This window comes from Gopherus evgoodei, chromosome 7, assembly GCF_007399415.2.
Source record: "Gopherus evgoodei ecotype Sinaloan lineage chromosome 7, rGopEvg1_v1.p, whole genome shotgun sequence".
NCBI classification, from domain to species: Eukaryota; Metazoa; Chordata; order Testudines; family Testudinidae; genus Gopherus; species Gopherus evgoodei.
The window spans coordinates 36,664,099-36,684,206 of record NC_044328.1 but is presented as its reverse complement, the minus strand read 5'-3'; the positions used below and the strand labels follow the sequence as shown (position 1 = coordinate 36,684,206).

Sequence of the window (20,108 nt, the reverse complement as noted above, 5' to 3'; positions counted from 1 at the left end):
CTCAGCTGAAAATGTTTTTCAAATAGGGGACCTGAAATTATATAAGGGAAGCACAAACACTCCCAGGCACCCCCAACCTCCCTGCCCATCACATTCTATGCACCTAAGACAACAAAGGAAATAGCCATTGGACTCTTAGGGAGGTGAGAGGGGGCTTCCTGACCTGAAAGAGTTTGGTCAGTAATCTTGCAGGAAGCACGTGGTGAGAAATTTTGCTTGAATCTAATATGGTTTGTTAAGTTAGGGACTAGAAATTGTTTTATCTTTTGTTTTTCTTGTAACCATGTCCGAATGTTATGCTGCATTACTACTACTCAACTTAAAATTTGTCTCTTTGTAGTTAATAAACTTGTTCTGTTGTTTTATATAACCCAATGTGTTTAAGCTGAAGTGTCTGGGTAACTATTTAAGATAAGAGGCTAATGAATATATATATATTATAGTGTATACCCTGCAGTATAACCAAGATGTGACTGGCAGGCTGAAGTTATACAAACACATCTGAGAGTAGCCTGCATGCTAGTGACTGGTTGTGGGCAGTCCAGTTTGGAAGTTACAACTACTAGGCACTGCAAGGCACCCCAGGTTACAGGGCAGGGGTGACACAGTCCCCCACTGGTCTGGATCATACCCTGGTATGTTACAAATACCCACAAACAAAGCTGAAGAACAAGACTGTGTTAAATCTCTCCCCCCCACTTTCCTTTGTACATATGCAGAAATGATTTGGTAGTTTACTAGTTTCAGTAACAATTGTAAGAATAAATGGGGCTCAGACAATTTACAACAAAATGGGGCACTATATGCTGTTCTTTTAGGAACACAGCACTCACTGGAAATGTAATGGAGTTTCAAGTATAAAACAGTATATTAAATGGATAAAGTGTCAAAAGGAAAGATTGCTCAATTAAATCATTATGGGGGCACTTTTCAAAATGAAAATAAATGTATTTTTTTGTTACCAGCAATAGAGCAGAAAACTTAATAATATGCCCAACACCACACAGAGTGATGGAAGTATACCAGAGTTTGAAACACGATGTTTCAAAAGTTTCCTAGGAAAACAGCATAACAAAAAAAAAAAAAGTACCAAAATCACAAGTTTTTTATTGTAGCTTAAAAACATTGGAAACCCCACTTCTTTTAAACTGTATTTTTCCATTCTGATCTTCAAGAAAGAAGTCCATCCATCCAATATAATACATTTCCATCAGGGCCAAAGATGTGTCCTTATTTTCCTTCACAGACATATCCATTAATAATCATCAAATTATAGCATCTATACACTTCTCATCATCCACATTTTCAACTTTATGTCATGTTCACGCTGGGCATGGTAGCTCTTCAGCAAGAGTAGGTTTAAACCAGAGCAGGTTTAAACTGCAAACAGCTTGGCAACATCAAGTATAATTACTTGACACATTACCATACCAGGCAATGACTAGGGGTAGCAAGGCACTGGTTGACTTGTGAGTCATCACAAATATGCATGGAAAGAAAGTAACATCTACGAAGGCAATACAAGGAAAATTAATCCTTTCATGTTCTGGAAGTTTAGAAACTTTTGATCTGTAAGGCCGTAGGAGACAACCACAAAATGGGAATTGCTCCTGGACACCAGGAAGGATGTGGGAGGTTGGAAGGTCTCAAGTATAAAGTTCTCTCTTCTCCTTAGACTAGCTAGCTGATAGGGGCTTTGATACTCATACTGATCTGTATCCACATTTTGTACCATAGCTCCTTCTCCCCCAGCCTTTCAAAAGAAGGAAATATGAATGAGACTGGCACAATCACTTTAAGACCTATAAAATGAACAGAGACACTCCATGGAGCCACTCAAAAGCAGAATTGAGAGCTATTCTTGACTATGTCTTTTGTAAATGTATAAACAAGCAATAAAAGAGTCCATAGCTCACGTCTCTCACTAGAAGAGCAACCCCTGATCATATTTTATTCTGTTCAACATATAGTGTAGACAAATGTAATCTGCATATATGAAGCAGGTACTTGTGCACAGCCTGCATGAGCATCTTGGAAATTCAACATCAGATGAAGGGATTCATAGTATTTTGGAGAATATTTTTTACAATAGCAGATCCTCCTGAAAAGAAGTTGAAGTCTATCCTGCTAGTTAACAGCTCTAATTCATTTTCTTGAAGAAGATAGCAAAAGAGTCTTTTGAATGATACTGTAGTACTCTTTAAAATGGTGCATTGCTTCAAGAGCTGGAAGTCTGAATATAGTTTTGTTTTCAAGGGAAACAATTAACTATTCATACAAATGCCACCACTAAAACCAAAGAGCAGAATAGCACAACAGAGGAATGGGTGGAGAAAATTCCTCCCATGCTAGTGGCTGAGTAAAAATTTATTGCATTGAATTTTCCAAGCACCCATATTTTGTTCAGTGTAATGCTTAAGAACATCTGGAAGTCATTCTCATGCCCACCCACCCTCTAGTGTTGGAAAGACCTTCATATATATCGGCAGAAAAGCTGGAAAATTACACCATTTAAAGGGTACTCTGTCAGAAGTCTGATTTTAAAAAAAGAGAGTATAAAAATTCAAATTTGTCAGTGTTTCTTTAAGCTGGAGTTGCTCAGATTAATCCATGTAAACTTTCCTGAACTGTACTCCTACTAGGAACACAGGAAATTCCCTAGCAAATCAGATATTGCCACGTCTGTTTTCCTGTCTCTGCCAGTGGTCAATTACCTAGACATTTCAGAGGAAGCTTCAAGAAACTCTGCAAAGGACAACTATAGAATAATCTGCCCACAGATAAAGATTCTTTTTCACCATGTTAGTGGTTCATATCTATTATTTCATATCTGTCATTTTTTAGTGTTAGTGGTTCATATCTGTTATTTTTTTAACCTATCTGGCAGAACTGCAGATGTTCGCATTTTATATAGAAATGTATAATGCTTTTTTGAATTTTGCAGAGATCTTGGTTTCAGTCATATCTTGGGGCAATGAGTTCCACATGCAAATATTCACTATGTATTAAAATATTTATTTTAAATCAGGTTTAAATTGACTGCCTTTCAATTTAATTGGATGGTTCCTCGTTCATGTATTATGAGAAGAATGTCCCTCTCCAGTCACTTGCTCATCTTCTCTTAACTGAACAGTCCTAATTTTCAACTTGCCTCACATGTATGTCTTTGCAGTGCAGGCATACACTGCAATAAAAACTGGCAGCACTGAGTCTCAGAGCCTGGGTCATTTGACATGGGCTCGTGGGGCTCAGGCTTTGGGATTTTTACTGCAGTGTATCAAGTATCAGGGGGTAGCCATGTTAGTCTGTATCCACAAAAATAACAACGAGTTGGGTGGCATCTGAAGAAGTGAGGTTTTTTACCCATGAAAGCTTATGCCCAAATAAATCGGTTAGTCTTTAAGGTGCCACCCGACTCCTTGCTGTTACTGCAGTGTAGACATTTGGGCTCGAGCTAGAGCCTGGGCGCTCAAACCTTGAACCTCTATACTGCAATTTTATAGCTTTGCAGCAGAACCCTGCGAGCCCACGCCATGGGTCTTTCATTGCAGAGCAGACACGCTCAGTGTCTCTAATAATCATTGCCTATTTCTGAACCCTTATATTTCTTTTCTCTTTTTTGTGATGTAGTGACCAGAACTTCACACATTATTCTAGCAAATGTATATAAATATTATACATACATTCTAACCTTTTGTTTGATTGCATATATATACATACTGCTGGCCTATAGAACAAGCAATGCCTGGCCCTCCTGCCAGCTACTCTGACTCCCAGAGATGCATGGGATATTTCATGCCCCTCAGAGCTATTGTTCCAAGCTGTCTGCAGACCCAAGCAAATATTATGGCTTTAGTTATACTTGTCATATTTTCAAGGTTTTCTTTGCAACATGCTCTAGAAGCTTGCTTGGTGGTTGTTTTTTTTTAATGAAATTTGAGATTCCAAACTCATCACACTACTCCAGGAGCTAGAGGTCCTACCACAAACCAATAATGCCTATGGCCAATCTTGTCTTGTCCTAACTGTGCCCTCAGCTCCCAGTCTTCCTCCTATGAGACACACAAAGGGAGCTTGGAGAGAGGGAGATAAGAGTACTAAGCAGCTGGCTGGGGAAGACAGAGTTTCAATCACTGGCCCATTTCCCTCAGCCCTATACTGCTAAGTTTGCCTGAAGGAAGAAACAGGAACAGCCAACAGGGAATTACTGCTGAGAAAATAAGCCAGGCATCAGACTCTAGGAGAAAAGATGAAGGAGTAGAGAGAACATGTGGACTGTGGAAGTGGGAAAGGCAGAGAGTACTGATGGACTGTAGGGAATGAGGGGAATAATTATGGTGGCTCAAATATCATGGAGTTGGGCAGAATATGAAACCTTTTCAGAACAGAATGCAGATGGATAAAGGAGAATTACTTTACTGTATGAAAAGAGGAAAGTGAAGAAATGTGCAGGCAGCAGGGTGGATGAGAAAAATGATTAACTGATGATAGGATGCATGGAATGCCAGGGGTTTAAACTGATACAGTGATAGGGCAATATATGGATTTTTTTTTTAAGGGGAAATTGTGCAAACCCACTTTGATTTATTAAGCAAGTTATACAAAAGTGTCATGCAATTTTCACACCTCAGGCTTTTCTGCCAAGCCCACGTAGACAATTCTGACATACTCTGTAGTCAAGGGCCATGCAGGTTTATGTAGCATTCCATTCCTTTCAATGACACGCTTTAACACGCCACTTTATTAGTGTCCATACTCTGTGAGCACCCACTGATGTCATGTTCAATTCTGTCCCATGCTGATTATCAAGACTGCTTTTTTGGATGTTTAATAGTTGTTTTCTGGATCTCAAATATGCTTATTCTTGCTCTTTTCTTTTCAAAGTGACAAGCTATGAAAATCCTGATACTGGTAAAAGTCAATGGTTTGAATACTTCATTGACAGAGCTTAACAGGAGATAAATATCATGTTAATCAGTTACCAAGCTGGTTTATCTACTGGTAGTTTAAGGTGGACATTATCTTCCTCATCTCATGGAAGACAAAACCCATAAATCTTAAAATGGCTAACTAAGATGCAGAAATCCCGGAACTATTCATGTGGTTTTATTCACATGATACAGTTTGTGTCTTATGTGTGTTTTTCATTATATTTGTTTATCTTCTTTTGCACTTTTAAAAATGTGATATAATCATTTTAGCATATGTCTTCACTATGGAGTTAACTCCAGCTCTCATCACTTGAGCTGGCCTAACTCAAGTGAGTGGACACACTCACAAACTGAACACTTGAGGTATGCAGAATGATTGCAAGAGCAGCTGAGGAGTTGTGCTATTGAGCTGTGTTAATTCAAGCTGTGACCCAGCTTGAGTTAAAGCACCCCCACATTCAAAAGTTAATGGTTTTTGTGTGTGGCCAGGGCTTGAATTTGGGGGAATACTCTGAAGTAAAGACAAGCCTGCATATTTATACTAACCACAGTATTTAGGATTAGCTTCCTTCTGTACTTTATGAACAAAAAACATATATACTCCAAAAAACTATATAGACTATGTGATACAGATTTAGATTTTTCTCTGAGTCTGCCAAGAGTACATTGACTTAAAAATCACCCCAAGAAAATGGAACACTTAAAAAACACTACAAAGATTTCAGTTTTATACCTTAAACCTCTGCTTCTCCCAAAAGTGATTAGTATATCAAACACCATGATTGCAAAAAATTGTACTTACTTGTATTTTAAGAGCAGCCACTGAATTAACCAGAGTCCTACAAGAATCATGCCATTAATTTCACAAATAGAAAAGGCCCATTGTACACGGTTAAAACGGTCAAAAAATGCATCTGGTAGGGGAGGCTGCACCTCCTTGGGAGGCACTCGTTCATGGACTACTGAGATCGTCACTGTGGTAAAGATGAAACAGAGAAGTGCATAAAGAAAAGCCAGGAGAGTCTTCCCCCACTCCATAGGATACTGGGAACGCTCTGGCTCTGGCATGGGGATCTTTATCATCTCCTTCCTATATCCATTTGGCATCCCATTCAGTTTGATTTTAGTGCTGAAATCATTTTCACTTGTGGTGACGGTTGTACTGATGCTGAGGTGACCATTGGCATGCCCATTTTTGTGGGCCTCAATGTGATGCTCCATTTTTAAAGTTTCTATCATGTACAACAACCTCTGTCCATTGTCAGAAGACACACGTGACAAAGGTGGCTTCTTAAAATCCTCCTTAGTTAGATTGATCAAATCCTGCCCAGTGTAAAATTCCAACGGTTCACAGTATTCTGGAACAGCATTCTCCATCAGCCAATTTGCCACCTCTTTGGGTGACCAGAATGTCACTTCTTTCATTTCGTCAGGCAAATTCATGCAGTCTTAAGTTTACTTTAAACCAGGCAGCAGTCACTATTGTTCCAATACAACAAAAAACCTCTCTTTTGCTTGTTCATCCTGTCAGATGTGCAGCAAAAACCAGTTTGGCAAGTTGACAAGTTTCTAAACACTTTGTACAAATACCAGTATGTTGTAGCCAGTCCAGGAAATGGTTCACCTCTTTTGCATTTATATTCTTCTTTCTAGTGAGAGCGAAAAAAAAAGGCATTAAGATGGTGTTTAATAGTAAGTTTGCATTTTATGTTCATAAGAAAAAATTAACCCAAAGAAGCAATATCTAAATAGGAGCATGAAGAAGTAGCTTTTTAAATTCAGACAAATGCATATGACTTTTCTATTTAGGTTTGTTTCTGAATACTCAAGATAGTTACTAGTTTGATCTTCTGTATGTGTCATTTTAACAGTTAATATAAGTTGTCTGGGGCAGGGAATCTCTTTTTGTTCTGTTTCTACAGCGCTTGGCACAATGGGGTCCTGGTCCATGACTAGGGCTCCTCAAGCTAGGTAATACAAATAGTAAAATCATTAAATGGTCATCCATCAACTGTGTGATCTTACTAATGTAGCTCCAGTCCTCTCACACCCCTTCCATACTACTGTATGGTATGCTCACTCTTTGTATTGTACCTAGATATTAGACCGTAAATGCTTCAGGGCAGGGACCCTGCCTTTGTTCTGTCAAGCACCCAGGACAATTTTTGGCAATAAACTAATAATTATAAGTACTGTTTAAAGCTAGCAAACACATGAAAAACTGCAAGTGTGTTTTTTCTAGGTATGAGTTTTTTCCCTTAAAGTAATAATTTATAAAAAGAAAAAGTTTGGTAAATCACCTGTTTTTATCAGTTTTGCAGTTTTATAGTGAGAATTATGGCAGCTTCTTTAAAAGAGTGAATTTAGCATTCTAGCTAGAGAAGCACCAAAGAGACAACATACAAGTCTGATACAAATCATGCTCATCTCAAGATGTTTTCACAATATTTTAGCAGACAGTATAGGTTGTCGACTGATGATATGAGATTTCAGTCATCTTGAAGATTGAAATTCACAAGATTTTGGTCAGACTGAAATCTGAACTGGAAAAATAGACACTTCCAGTTTTAGATGCAACATGAAATCTAAGCAGAGGGAGTAGTTTCAGATCCACGATGTAGATATTAACCATACAAACTTTGCAATAGTTCTGATTTAAAGTTATGCTTTATTATAATCTGTAATTTTAACAGCTCCATACGGACTTAACTTTAAATAATCAACAATATAAAATGTACAATACAAAGCAAAATGCAAGCTATAAATCACAGAAATGTGGGGCTGCAAGGGCTCTCAAGAGGTTATCGAGTCCATTCCCCAAGAGCTGAAGCAGAACCAAGTATACTTAGACCATCCCTGACAAATGTTTATCCAACTTGTTCTTAAAAACTTCCAGTGATAGGGACTCTGCAACCTCCCTTGGCATCCTATTCCAGTACTTAACTATCCTAATATCTAACCTGAATTTCTCTTGCTGCGAACTTAGGCAATTACTTTTTGTCCTACCCTCAGTGAATATGGAAAACAATTGACAACCATCCTGTTTATAACAATCTTTTACGTATTTGAAATCTGTTACGTCCCCCTTAGCCTTTTCTTTTCTAGACCAAGAATGCCCAGTTCTTTCAACCTCTCCTCATAAGGTTAGGTTTTCTAATCTCTTTTTTTTGTTCCTCTCCTCTAGGCTCTCTCTCCAAATTTGTCCACATCTTTCATAAAGTGTGGTGCCCAAAACGAAACAAAATACTCCAGCTGAGATGCGACATGAAATCCCAAGGTGATTTGAGTAGAACAATTATCTCTCATGTCTTACATATGGCCAGGTCCAGACTAGAGCTTTAAATCGATTTTAAGAGCTTTAAATCGATTTTAAGCTGTAACCGTCCACACTACAGAGTGCATAAAATCGATTTTAAGGGTCCCTAAAATCGATTTTGGAACTCCATCAAAACGAGAGGAGTAACCCCAAAATCGATTTTTTAAAATCGATTTTATGATAGTGTGGACGGCCATCGAAGTTAATGGCCTCCGGGACGTATCCCACAGTGCTCTAGTGGCCGCTCTACACAGGTAAAGGTACTCTTCTGCTGGCCAGGTAAACAGGAAAAGCCCCGGGAACTTTGAAATTCCATTTCCTGCTTGCACAGCGTGGAGCTCTCAGCAGCAGAGAGAACAATGCAGTCTCCTGAAAATAGGAAAAGAGCTCCAGCATGGAGCACACAGGAGTTACAGGATCTGATAGCTGTATGGGGAGAAGAGTCGGTGCTTTCAGAACTGCGCTCGAGCAGAAGAAATGAGAAAACCTTTGAAAAAATTTCTAATGCCATGCGGGAGAGGGGACATACCAGGGACTCGTTACAGTGCCGAGTGAAAGTGAAAGAGCTCAGACAGGCGTATCAGAAGACCAAAGCAGCAAAAGGCAGGTCAGGCTCTGCCCCCAAAACGTGCCGGTTCTACGACGAGCTTAACGCAATAATGGGGAACAGCGCAACGACGTACCCCCCCTTGTCTGTTGATTCAGAGGTGGGCGTCGTGATTCCTGCAACTACGGAAGATTTATTTGATGGCGATGATCAGGATGATGAGGACCAAGAGGAGGAGGCTCCAGCAGAGAGCACAGAGCATTTTATCCCCCCAAACAGCCAGGATCTTTTCCTCACCCTTACTGAGGTTCCCTGCCAGCCATCTCAAGGCAGTACTCCAGAAAATGAAGCTGAGGGACCGTCCTCTGGTGATTGTAATTTTTTTTACCTTTCCTAAAACACTGACCCATGAGGTGGTTTTTAGAAAAGTCTCCATCCTGCTTGTTGGGGGAACGCGAGAGCAAACCGGGGAAGGAGAGTAGCTTCGCCGCGGTTTGCTCTCCCGTTCCCCGAACCACCCAGCAAACCGCAGACAAGGAGACCTGCTTGTTCGGGGAACGCGAGAGCAAAACAGGGAAGGAGAGCAGCCTCGCCGCGGTTTGCTCTCCCATTCCCCGAACCACCCAGCAAACCGCAGGCAAGGAGACCTGCTTGTTCGGGGAACGCGAGAGCAAACCAGGGAAGGAGACCAGCTTCGCCGCGGTTTGCTCTCCGGTTCCCCGAACCACCCAGCAAACCGCAGGCAAGGAGACCTGCTTGTTCGGGGAATGCGAGAGCAAAGCAGGGAAGGAGAGCAGCCTCGCCGCGGTTTGCTCTCCCGTTCCCCGAACCACCCAGCAAACCGCAGGCAAGGAGACCTGCTTGTTCGGGGAACGCGAGAGCAAACCAGGGAAGGAGACCAGCTTCGCCGCGGTTTGCTCTCCGGTTCCCCGAACCACCCAGCAAACCGCAGGCAAGGAGACCTGCTTGTTCGGGGAACGCGAGAGCAAAGCAGGGAAGGACAGTAGCTTGATTACCAGTACAATCTACTACAGGGATTACTAGCCATTATTAACTTCCCATTTTCTCCGGACAAGGTCTGTGTGCTTCCCTGACCTGCGTCTGAGCAGAACTCTCTGTCCTCAGCCACAAGCAATAAGTATTAAAGGAATCCTAAGGTGACCTTGTGGTAAAGTAAAATGTTCAAGGTTCGGTAACAGGCACAGGTCAGTGAGGAGAAAGACTGTATGAATGGTTGTGTGAAATGTGTCTCATGATTCTTTTATCACTCTTTCCAAACCCCACCCCCCCACACACAGCTGCACATTTCTCCAGCCTCCCTCTCGCTTCTCATCCACGTGGGGGGGGTATCATAAGAAGACTGAGGAAAAGGAGGACGCGTGAGAACATGTTCACCGAAATTATGGCAGTGACCCGTACAGAGAGAGCTCAGCAGGGAGACTGGAAGCAATTGGTCGCAAAGTACAGGGAGGCTGCCAGTCAACGCGAAGACAGGAGGGACCAACGCGAAGACAGGAGGGACGCCAAAAATGATGTCAGGTGGCAGGAAGATCAGCGCTGGCGAGCAGCAACTCTGGATCTTCTTCGTGATCAGACTGACATCCTCCGTGATATGCTGCAAGAGCTCCGTGGTTTCAGAATGCCCCTACAGCCCGTGTATAACCTCCCTCAGTACTCACCCTGTCCCACACCTTCCAGAACCAGGCGTGTAAGAACGCGTGGGGGAAGGCTCTCTACACCAGCCCCCTCCACTGCTGCGGACACTCCAACCAGAAGGCTTTCATTAGATTGAAAAGCCCTTTGTGTCCTGTTTTTTCCCTCCTCTAATGATCCAAACTTCTCCCATGGCACCTTTGCCTATTTTTACTCTCAGGTCATGCTATTAAGGAAGTGTGACTGTAGTTTGGTAATGAACTGAAGCAAGCAGCTTTGGAAAGCTGCACGGAAGCTAGTTATCAGCATCAGGATTTGACAATTGGGGATATGGGTAATAAAGGGAAAACAAAGAAAGCAGCCATACCGTACCCTGGTCCATGAGAATTCTTGTTCTGTCTACTCTGATGCACTTTCTTCTTTCAAACCTCCCTCCCCCTTCCTCCAAACCTCCCTCGCTCCGTCCCCCATAGAACGCTGAGTTATGAAATTTCAAGCACAGTATTGTAACAACAAGCATGATGCTTGATTGATGAAAGGATCTGATTTTAAATAAAGAACACAATTCTTGTAACACATAGTAGTAACTTTATTTTCAATAAAAAAGCAGTTAAGGAAGGTTGCAGGTCCTGTGCCTAGCAGCAGACGGAAGCAGCTAATGGTGGAGATAGGTAATAATTGGGAAATACAGAATTATTTGTTTTCCAATGGACAGCTCTCGCAAGTAACCTAAGCAAGCAATTGAGGAATGCTGCAGGCAAAGTATCTTGCAGCAGCAACACCGCATAGACGGGGAGGGCAGCAATCAATTGAAAGGAAAATCAGCAGTCAAACTGTACCCTGGCCCATGAGGAAGCTACTTTTCAGTGCTTCTCTGATGCGCACAGCATCCTGGTGAGATCTTCTAATTGCCCTGGTGTCCGGCTGCTCATAATCAGCGGCCAGGTGGTTTACCTCAGTCTCCCACCCCGCTATAAAGGCCTCCCCCTTGCTCTCACAGAGATTGTGGAGCACACAGCAAGCAGCAATGACAAAGGGGATATTGGTTTGGCTAAGATCTGAGCGAGTGAGAAGCGTTCGCCATCTCGCCTTAAGCCTGCCAAATGCACATTCTACCACCATTCTGCACTTGCTCAGCCTGTAATTAAACAACTCCTGAGCACTGTCAAGGCTGCCTGTGTATGGCTTCATTAGCCAGGGCATCAAGGGGTAGGCTGGGTCCCCAAGGATAACTATAGGCATTTGGACATCTCCAACTGTTATTCTCTGATCAGGGAAGTAGGTCCCTTGCTGCAGCCGTTTAAACAGTGTAGTGCTCCTGAAGACACGTGCGTCGTGAACCCTTCCTGGCCATCCCACGTGGATGTTGGTGAAACGTCCCTTGTGATCCACCAGGGCTTGCAGAACCATCGAAAAGTACCCCTTGCGGTTAATGTACTGGGCACCCTGGTGTTCCGGTGCCAAAATAGGGATGTGGGTTCCATCTATGGCCCCCCCACAGTTAGGGAATCCCATTGCAGCAAAGCCATCCACAATGGCCTGCACGTTTCCCAGAGTCACAACCTTTCGAAGCAGCAGCTTAATGATTGCTTTGGATACTTCCAGCACAGCAGCCCCCACAGTAGATTTGCCCACTCCAAATTGATTCCCGACTGACCGGTAGCTGTCTGGCGTTGCAAGCTTCCATATGGCTATTGCCACTCGCTTTTCCACTGTGAGGGCTGGTCTCATCCTGGTATTATGCCGCTTCAGGACAGGAGAAAGCGAGTCACAAAGTTCAAAGAAAGTGCTCTTACGCATGCGAAAGTTCCGCAGCCACTGCGAATCGTCCCACACCTGCAGGACTATGCGGTCCCACCAGTCAGTGCTTGTTTCCCGTGCCCAAAAGTGGCGCGGAACGGGTAGAACCTCACCCATAACCGTCAGGAGCTCCAACGTGCAGGGGCCCGGGGTGTCAGAAAACTCGTTCTCCAGTTCGTCATCGCTGTCGTCCCCGCATTCAAGCATTCTCTCTTGCATTTCTGCATCATGGGTCAGCAGTGATAGAACGAGAATGCGTGAATTATTTACAGCATTCGCGATCAAGGACAAGAGCAGACCTGGATCCATGCTTGCTGCAAAATGGCGTTTCCCTCACTGCAGCCAGTAAAAACAGCGCGAACTGACTGTGTGCCGTTTACAGGAGGGGGGGGGGGCTGTACCCAGAACCAGCCAGGACGGGGACTTTGATCCCATCATGCACTGGGCTAGTAACCCATAATTCCAAAGGGCAGGGACCCGTGCAGGAACTGTGGGATAGGTACCCAGAGTGCAACGCTCAGGGAAAACATGGACGCCAGGGAACATGGACGCTCAACATCGATGTAAGTAGCCCTAGTGTGGACGCGCAAAATCGATTTTATAAAGCCTGCTTTATAAAATCGATTTTAATAACATCGATTTTACCCTGTAGTGTGGACGTGGGCTAAGACACACCTGTTAGATATCCCAGAATATTTGCCTTTTTTTGCAATTGCACCATACTGTTGACTCATTCAGTTTGTGATCCTCTATAATCCCCACACCCTGACCAGTTATTACCCATTTTGTAGTTGCACATTTGATTTTTCCTTCCTAAATGAGTGCTTTGCACTTGTCTTTACTGAATTTCATCTCGCTGCTTTCAGCCCAATTCTCCAATATATCTAAATCCTTCTGACTTCTATTCCTGTCCTCCAAAGTGCCTGCAACCTCTCCCGGGTTCACGTTGTCCACAAATTTTATAAGTGCTTCAAAATTCTTAAAATAATACAAAGACTAGAATATTCTATAGACTATGAAAACTGGTACAACAAGATTTTACTGGGGTACTCAGGCCTGTGAGACACCATGATCCACTCCCTCCAGTGCCAGGGAGTCTTTCTTGTGTTTAGCTGGGTGTTAGTTCTCTGAGGTTAAGCACTCTCCTCTGGGCTATGGCAGCCCTTACTGTGCATTGCAGTTTAACAGTAGGTTCACCCCTGTCCCCAAGTCCCTTTGAAGCATTTCCCTGTGATATCCAGCCTGACACTGGCTACTTACAGAACTACCAGGCCTGCTGTTCTCAAAGGAAAAAAGAGCACACCAGCTTGTACGATTCAACTCAGGATCAGTACTATGCTTAACGTCTCGGCTTTTATATATGTTTACAGTAAAAACAAGAATAGATTTATTATCAAAGAGTGAAGATTATATAGACAGTAAATAAAAATATTGGAAACAAATGGTTACATATAAAATAAAATCATAATACACTTTCTAGAACTAAATTTAACTAATAGGTTAACCTCCTGTCCAAAGAAGTTTATCTCACTCAAAGTCTCACCTCTGCAGAGTTTTCAACCAAGTTTGCTTAAGGTCCTGTTTTCATAATTGTAAATGTGATGTCAGTTTACTTCCTAAGTACAGGATAAGGGGGTGTCCGGTTTTCCCCTTAGATATAACCCCAAAGTTCATTGTCTTTACTCTTAGCTAGGATAACCTCCTGTGGTTTGTTTTTTTCTATCTCCTGTTGATTTCACATCTTTTGGTTAGCATTTGACTCTGTATGTAGAAGGGCATCCATTGTGTTAGTATATAAACTAATCATTGTAAGCTAATAGAGAGACGGGTGAATTAACATCTCGTCTGACAGGAAACATGTTTTTTACCTCTGCTGGTGACTGACACCTTGATACAGACTGTAAGCATATATTTTAAGTATATATGCAAAAGTATCTGTACAAATATTTCATGATGATATTAACAGCCAATGTGACTCCGGCTTTTATTTGAGACCTCACATGATATTATTTGATGAATCAGAATGTATACACCAGAATCAGGAGATACCTGTTCCCCCTCTATATTCCCTTGCCAGGTGGCATTAAGAGGTTCTTGGGTCACAGAAGCTATTGCAACTAGATGTAACCACTCTTAAAAACAAAGACGTATGAATAGGCTAAAACCATGTGATAAATCAGTGTAACAGCAATTTAGAGAAGTGGGTTTTGCCAAACATCCTGCTAGAATATATGTTGGAAATCAAACTTCTCCAAAAGAGTACGAGAAGAGTTGCATAATCCATTACAATCTGCTGAGTAAACAGTATGCTTCTAAAAGTTATCTAAAGACATACTAGATTAACAGTTTATGGAAAAATAAATATTTACATAATTTTCATGGGGCCTCTTTTCTCAATGCCAACAGTAAACCCACAAATACTCCATGCTGCTAGTAAAGTAGATAGGCATCGGGCGAGTCTGAGTTGAGGCAAAACTGCATCTGAAATTCATGGCATTCTGCCTGGGTATTGCCACTCATATTTTATGAGAAATCTCAAACATCTTGTCCAAATGCAGAACAAGAAAGCACTTCATCATGCCATCCCCCCAATATTTATCCTCTATGTTTGCCACACAGAAAGGCCCAGCTTGGTCATTTCAGCTTCTTGATACCTACAGTAGCAGAATAAAGTCTTTCATTGAATGACATAAAAGCTTCAGAAAGGGTAAAGGAAGAAACATGGGAAAAGCAGGAGGCAGGGATAGGCTTTGAACACTCTGGGGGGCAGGGAATGGGACTGGTACTTCAGGAAACCATTTGAGTTAATTAACTAATCTGACGCAGAGGAAAATAATGCACATTCACTATTTTTCTACAGATATGAAAATTAACTAGATAAAGCCAGATGTAGAGTTACTTGTTCTCACAGGGTGACTGGCTCCTTTAAGGGGAATCAGGGCCCAGTGTTCATTCTGAAGGTCCACCTGAGAGTGAGTAACTGTCTCAGATGGCGACCTAAAGGTTAATTGGAGAAGAAAAGGGGATAGGGAAATGCGGAAGAAGTGGGAGCAGGACCATCGAACCCTCACCTGGACAAGTCGTACCTCCCTACATCTGGACCTTCCTCTGAGCACCCCACCCTCAGACCCCCATCTCACTGAGCCCAACCAGCTGCTTCTGGACCCCCCACCCCATCAAGCCTAAGCACTTCCCCAGCACCCAGATCCCCTCTATTGAGCCTCATCTCACCACACCCCTCTGCTGAGCCCCAACCACCTTCATCTGGATCTTCTGCAGAATCCCATTGCCCCTGCACCCGGACTCCCTCAATAAGCCCCTGTGCATCCAGATCTCCCACTGAGCCACCCACACTCAGATTGTCTCGCATAGAAACCTCTCACCCCACATCTGTATCCCACCACACTAAGCCCCTCCACACTTGGATCCTGCTGTGCTGAGCCTGCCCACCTACACCTGGTGTGCCTGGCACAGAGGGGCAGGGCCCCAGTGTGTTTCTGGGGCAGACCCAGCCCTTGCACCGTGTCAGGAGCAGATGCAGCCTCACTGCCTGAGTCCCCATTGGTGCTTCAGAGTGATCTCCCATCTCAATGCAGCCAGTGGCCTGTGCTCCCCACTGCCATGCTGGAGCCACCTTTATTTATTGACAAATAAAATTTGCAGAATTTTAAAATACTGTGCGCAGAATTTGTAATTTTTTGGTGCAGAATTCCCTCAGGAGTATATCCTGCATTAGTAATGCCTTGAGTCCCCACTACAGTTAATGTTACACCTTTGAGAATAAGGCTTTCTGGAAAGGTCAGTTTATTAAATCAAGTTCTCATACCTTTGGAACTTACACAGGTTGCATCTTTCACTCTCTGGAAAAAGGTTAATCTCCCAGGCTTTGCTCTCAGTGTCAAACACACTTTCAATCTGCCATACCCTAGTCTTAAAGGAACAACTCCCATTACGCAAGTGCAAATAATAAATGCAGCTGTAAAGCCAGTGTTAGCACAAAATCCACATCACTTTAAATGCAATGTTTAGCAAGATAAAATTACAGAAAGAACTCCTGGGTCCTTACACTAATTTTCATACATATATGTTTTTTCCCCACTCCCCACAAATCATCAGAAAGCTCTGAACTCACAAACGTCAGAATATAGCACAGATTTCTTCTACTTCAGAAATAAGAGCCATTTGCACAGAAAAAGCCCAGCCCATACAGGTGAGCCAACACACACAGTGGGTTACACTTGTGAGGTGGCACTGAAACTCTAGGTATTAGGATTTTTGGTTCACTTCCTGGTCTGGGAGCAAATTTTACAGGCAGCATAGCGAATTGTATCACCCCCCCCACACACACACACACATTTGCGTCATCTGCAGGGGCTGAATCCGGGATTTCTGGATGAAAATGCATAAACTTCTTCCACTTAAGCTAGAGGGGCAGATCTCTTTGCATGAAAGCAGCAGTGGAGTCAAACATCTGTATGCAGTTTAGGGTGACCAGATGTCCCAATTTTATAGAGACAGTCCCGATTTTTGGAGCTTTTTCTTACATAGGCACCTATTACCCCCCACCCTCTGTCCCAATTTTTCCACACTTGCTGTCTGGTAGCAGTTTAGCTGCTAAAGTGTGACAGAACCACACTTAATCTAAGCATCAAGTTTGCTATGTTCCTTCTGAACTATTGTGTGGCAAAAGCAATGAGACTTGGCTCAATTATATCAGAAACTCTGATTCTATTCTCAGCTCTGCCCAAAGTGGGTGAATGAGGTGATGTTCTACAAGCTCCCAGTTATCCTATTTGGGAAGTAGGTGAATAATAGCTTTCCCCCAAGACAGCAGAACCTTGGCTTATAGGAAGGGTTGCGGTGTTCAGCAGTCAGTTGTTGAATTTGGACTAGCAATCTAGTATACTTTTCCGTAGATTACAGACATTGTGGGAGAGTCAGGGTACGTCTCCATTACGGGATTATTCTGATTTTACATAACCCGGTTTTGTAAAACAGATTGTATAAAGTCGAGTGCACGCAGCCACACTAAGCACATTAATTCGGTGGTGTGCGTCCATGGTCCAAGGCTAGCATCGATTTCTGGAGTGTTGCACTGTGGGTAGCTATCCCGTAGCTATCCCATAGTTCCCGCAGTCTCCCCTGCCCCTTGGAATTCTGGGTTGAGAGCCCAGTGCCTGATGGGGCAAATATCAATGTCGTGGGTGGTTCTGGCTACAGCCTCACCCCTCCCTTCCTGAAAGCAGCACACAACCATTTCGCGCCTTTTTTCCTGGGTGAACTGTGCAAACGCCATAGCACAGCAAGCATGGACCCTGCTCAGATCAATACTGCAATTGTGGATGTTGTAAACACCTCGCGCATTCTCGTGCAGTCTATGCTGAACCGGGACCTTCAAAGCCAGGCGAGGAGGCGGCAGCGGCTACGGCAGTGCGGCGATGAGAGTGATGAGGACATGGACATAGAATTATCTCAAACAGCGGGCCCCTGCGCTTTGGAGATCCTGCTGGTAATGGGACACAGGTTCTAGCCACTGAATGCCGATTTTGGGCCCGGGAAACAAGCACAGACTGGTGGGACCGCATAGTTTTGCGGGTTTGGGATGATTCCCAGTGGCTGCGAAACTTTCATGGAACTTTGTGACTTGCTTTCCCCTGCCCTGAAATGCCATAATACTAAGATGAGAGCAGCCCTCACAGTGGAGAAGTGAGTGGCAATAGCCCTCTGGAAGTTTGCAACACCAGACAGCTACCGGTCAGTCGGGAATCAATTTGGAGTGGGAAAATCTACTGTGGGGGCTTCTGTGATGCAATTAGCCAAAGCAATCATTAAGCTGCTGCTACGAAAGGTTGTGACTCTGGGAAACGTGCAGGTCATAGTGAATGGCTTTGCTGCAATGGGATTCCCTAACTGGGGGGGGGGGGGGGGGGCGCGATAGATGGAACCCATATCCCTATCTTGGCACCAGAGCACCAGGGCACCCAGTATATAAACCGCAAGGGGTACTTTTCAATGGTGCTGCAAGCACGGGTGGATCACAAGGGATGTTTCACCAGCGTCCATGTGGGATGGCCAGGAAGGGTTCATGACGCTCGCGTCTTCAGAAGCACTGCTCTGTTTAAACTGCTGCAGCAAGGGAATTACTTCCCAGACCAGAAAATAACAATTGGGGATGTTGAAATGCCTATAGTTATCCTGGCTGACCCAGCCTACCCCTTGATGCCATGGCTCATGAAGCCATACATAGGCAGCCTGGACACTAGTCAGGAGTTGTTCGACTACAGGCTGAGCAAGTGCAGGACGGTGGTAGAATGTGCATTTGGCCATTTAAAGGCGCGCTGGCACACATTACTGACTCGCTCAGACCTCAGCCAAACCAATGTCCCCTTCGTTATTGCTGCTTGCTGTGTGCGCCACAATCTCTGTGAGAGTAAGGGGGAGACCTTTATGGCGGGGTGGGAGGCTGAGGCAAATCACCTGGCCGCTGATTACGCGCAGCCAGACACCAGGGCGATTAGAAGAGCACATCACGAAGTGGTGCACATCAGAGAAGCTTTGAAAATGAGTTTCATCACGGGCCAGGGTACAGTGTGACTGCTGGGTTTGTTTCCCCTTCATGACGCCCCCCCCCCCCCGCATTGACTCCTTCCCTGTAAGCAACCCACCCTCCCCCTTCGATTACAGCTTGCTTAAGGAAATAAAGTCACTATCGTTTAAAAATCATGTATTCATTATTAAAAAGTAATTATAAAAAGAGGCAGAGAACTGACAAGGTATCCCGAGTGTGGTTTGGGAGGAGGATAGGAGGGAAGGAAAAGGCCATTAAACACATTTCAATGTAATGACAGCCTTTTGGTTGGACTGTCCACGGGGGTGGAGTGGGCGGGAGCACAAAGCCTTCCCCCATGCGTTCTTAAATGTCTGGGTGAGGAAGATATGGAACATGGTGAGTGGTGAGGGTGGTTACACAGGGGCTGCAGCAGCACTCTGTGACCCCGCTGCTCTTCCTGAAGCTCCACCAGACGTCGGAGGATGTCAGTTTGACCACGCAGCAGCTCCAGCATTGCATCCCGCCACCGCTGATCTTCCTGCCTACACCTCTGATCTTCCTGCCACCACCTCTCATCTCGAGCGTCTCTCCTATCCTCACGTTCGTCCCTCCTATCCTCACATTCACTGGCATCTTTCCTGTACTTTGCTACCATGTCCTTCCACTCATTCAGATGAGCTCTTTCATTGTGGGTTACTTCCATGATTTCCGAGAACATTTCGTCTCGCGTCTTCTTTTTCCTCCGCCTTATCTGAGAGAGCCTTCGGGATGGAGCAGGGAGACTTGAAAAATGTGTAGCTGCATGAGGGAGGGGAAAAAAGGGAGAGAAGTATTTAAAAAGATAAATTTTACAGAACAATGGCTATACTCTTTCACAGTGAACAACACTATTCACCTTATATAGCACATGTGATTTCACTACAAGGTCGCATTTTGCATCTTAATATTGACTGCCTGCGGTTCTGGTGTTACAGATCTCACAGACACGTCCGGCCCCCAGAATTCAGCTTGCATGCGGCCCTGGTAAGCCATTGTCTTTTGGCTTCTCCAGCCTTCATATACACAGTGCCCTCTGATGCTTCTTTCCTGTTAACATGAAGCAGCAGAAGCCAACCCCCCACATCCAATTCTCTAGGATGATTGCTTTACCTCTCCCCCCACCACTTGGCTGGTATCATAGAAGATCACTGCTAATCACCCCCCTTTCCTCCCCCACAGCGTGGCTGGTAGCTGGGAAGATTCCTGCTAGCCAAACGCAAAAAAGCTCAGCGCTATCCTTCCTCCCCTCCCCCCGCTTGGCTACGTGCAAGG

General features: G+C 44.0%; 1 protein-coding gene across 6 annotated transcripts in view; it reads right to left on the bottom strand.

Annotated features, from left to right (window-relative positions):
• The window catches only part of SGMS1 (sphingomyelin synthase 1), a 207,219-nt gene that overhangs the window by 36,128 nt on the left and 150,983 nt on the right, over nucleotides 1-20,108 (bottom strand). For all 6 annotated transcript variants that reach the window (XM_030568771.1, XM_030568770.1, XM_030568768.1 and 3 more), the window contains one exon: nucleotides 5,734-6,580. In XM_030568771.1, the coding sequence (XP_030424631.1) occupies nucleotides 5,734-6,374 (641 nt within the window). In that variant the 5' untranslated portion in view covers nucleotides 6,375-6,580. The remainder of the gene's footprint in view (nucleotides 1-5,733; nucleotides 6,581-20,108) is intronic.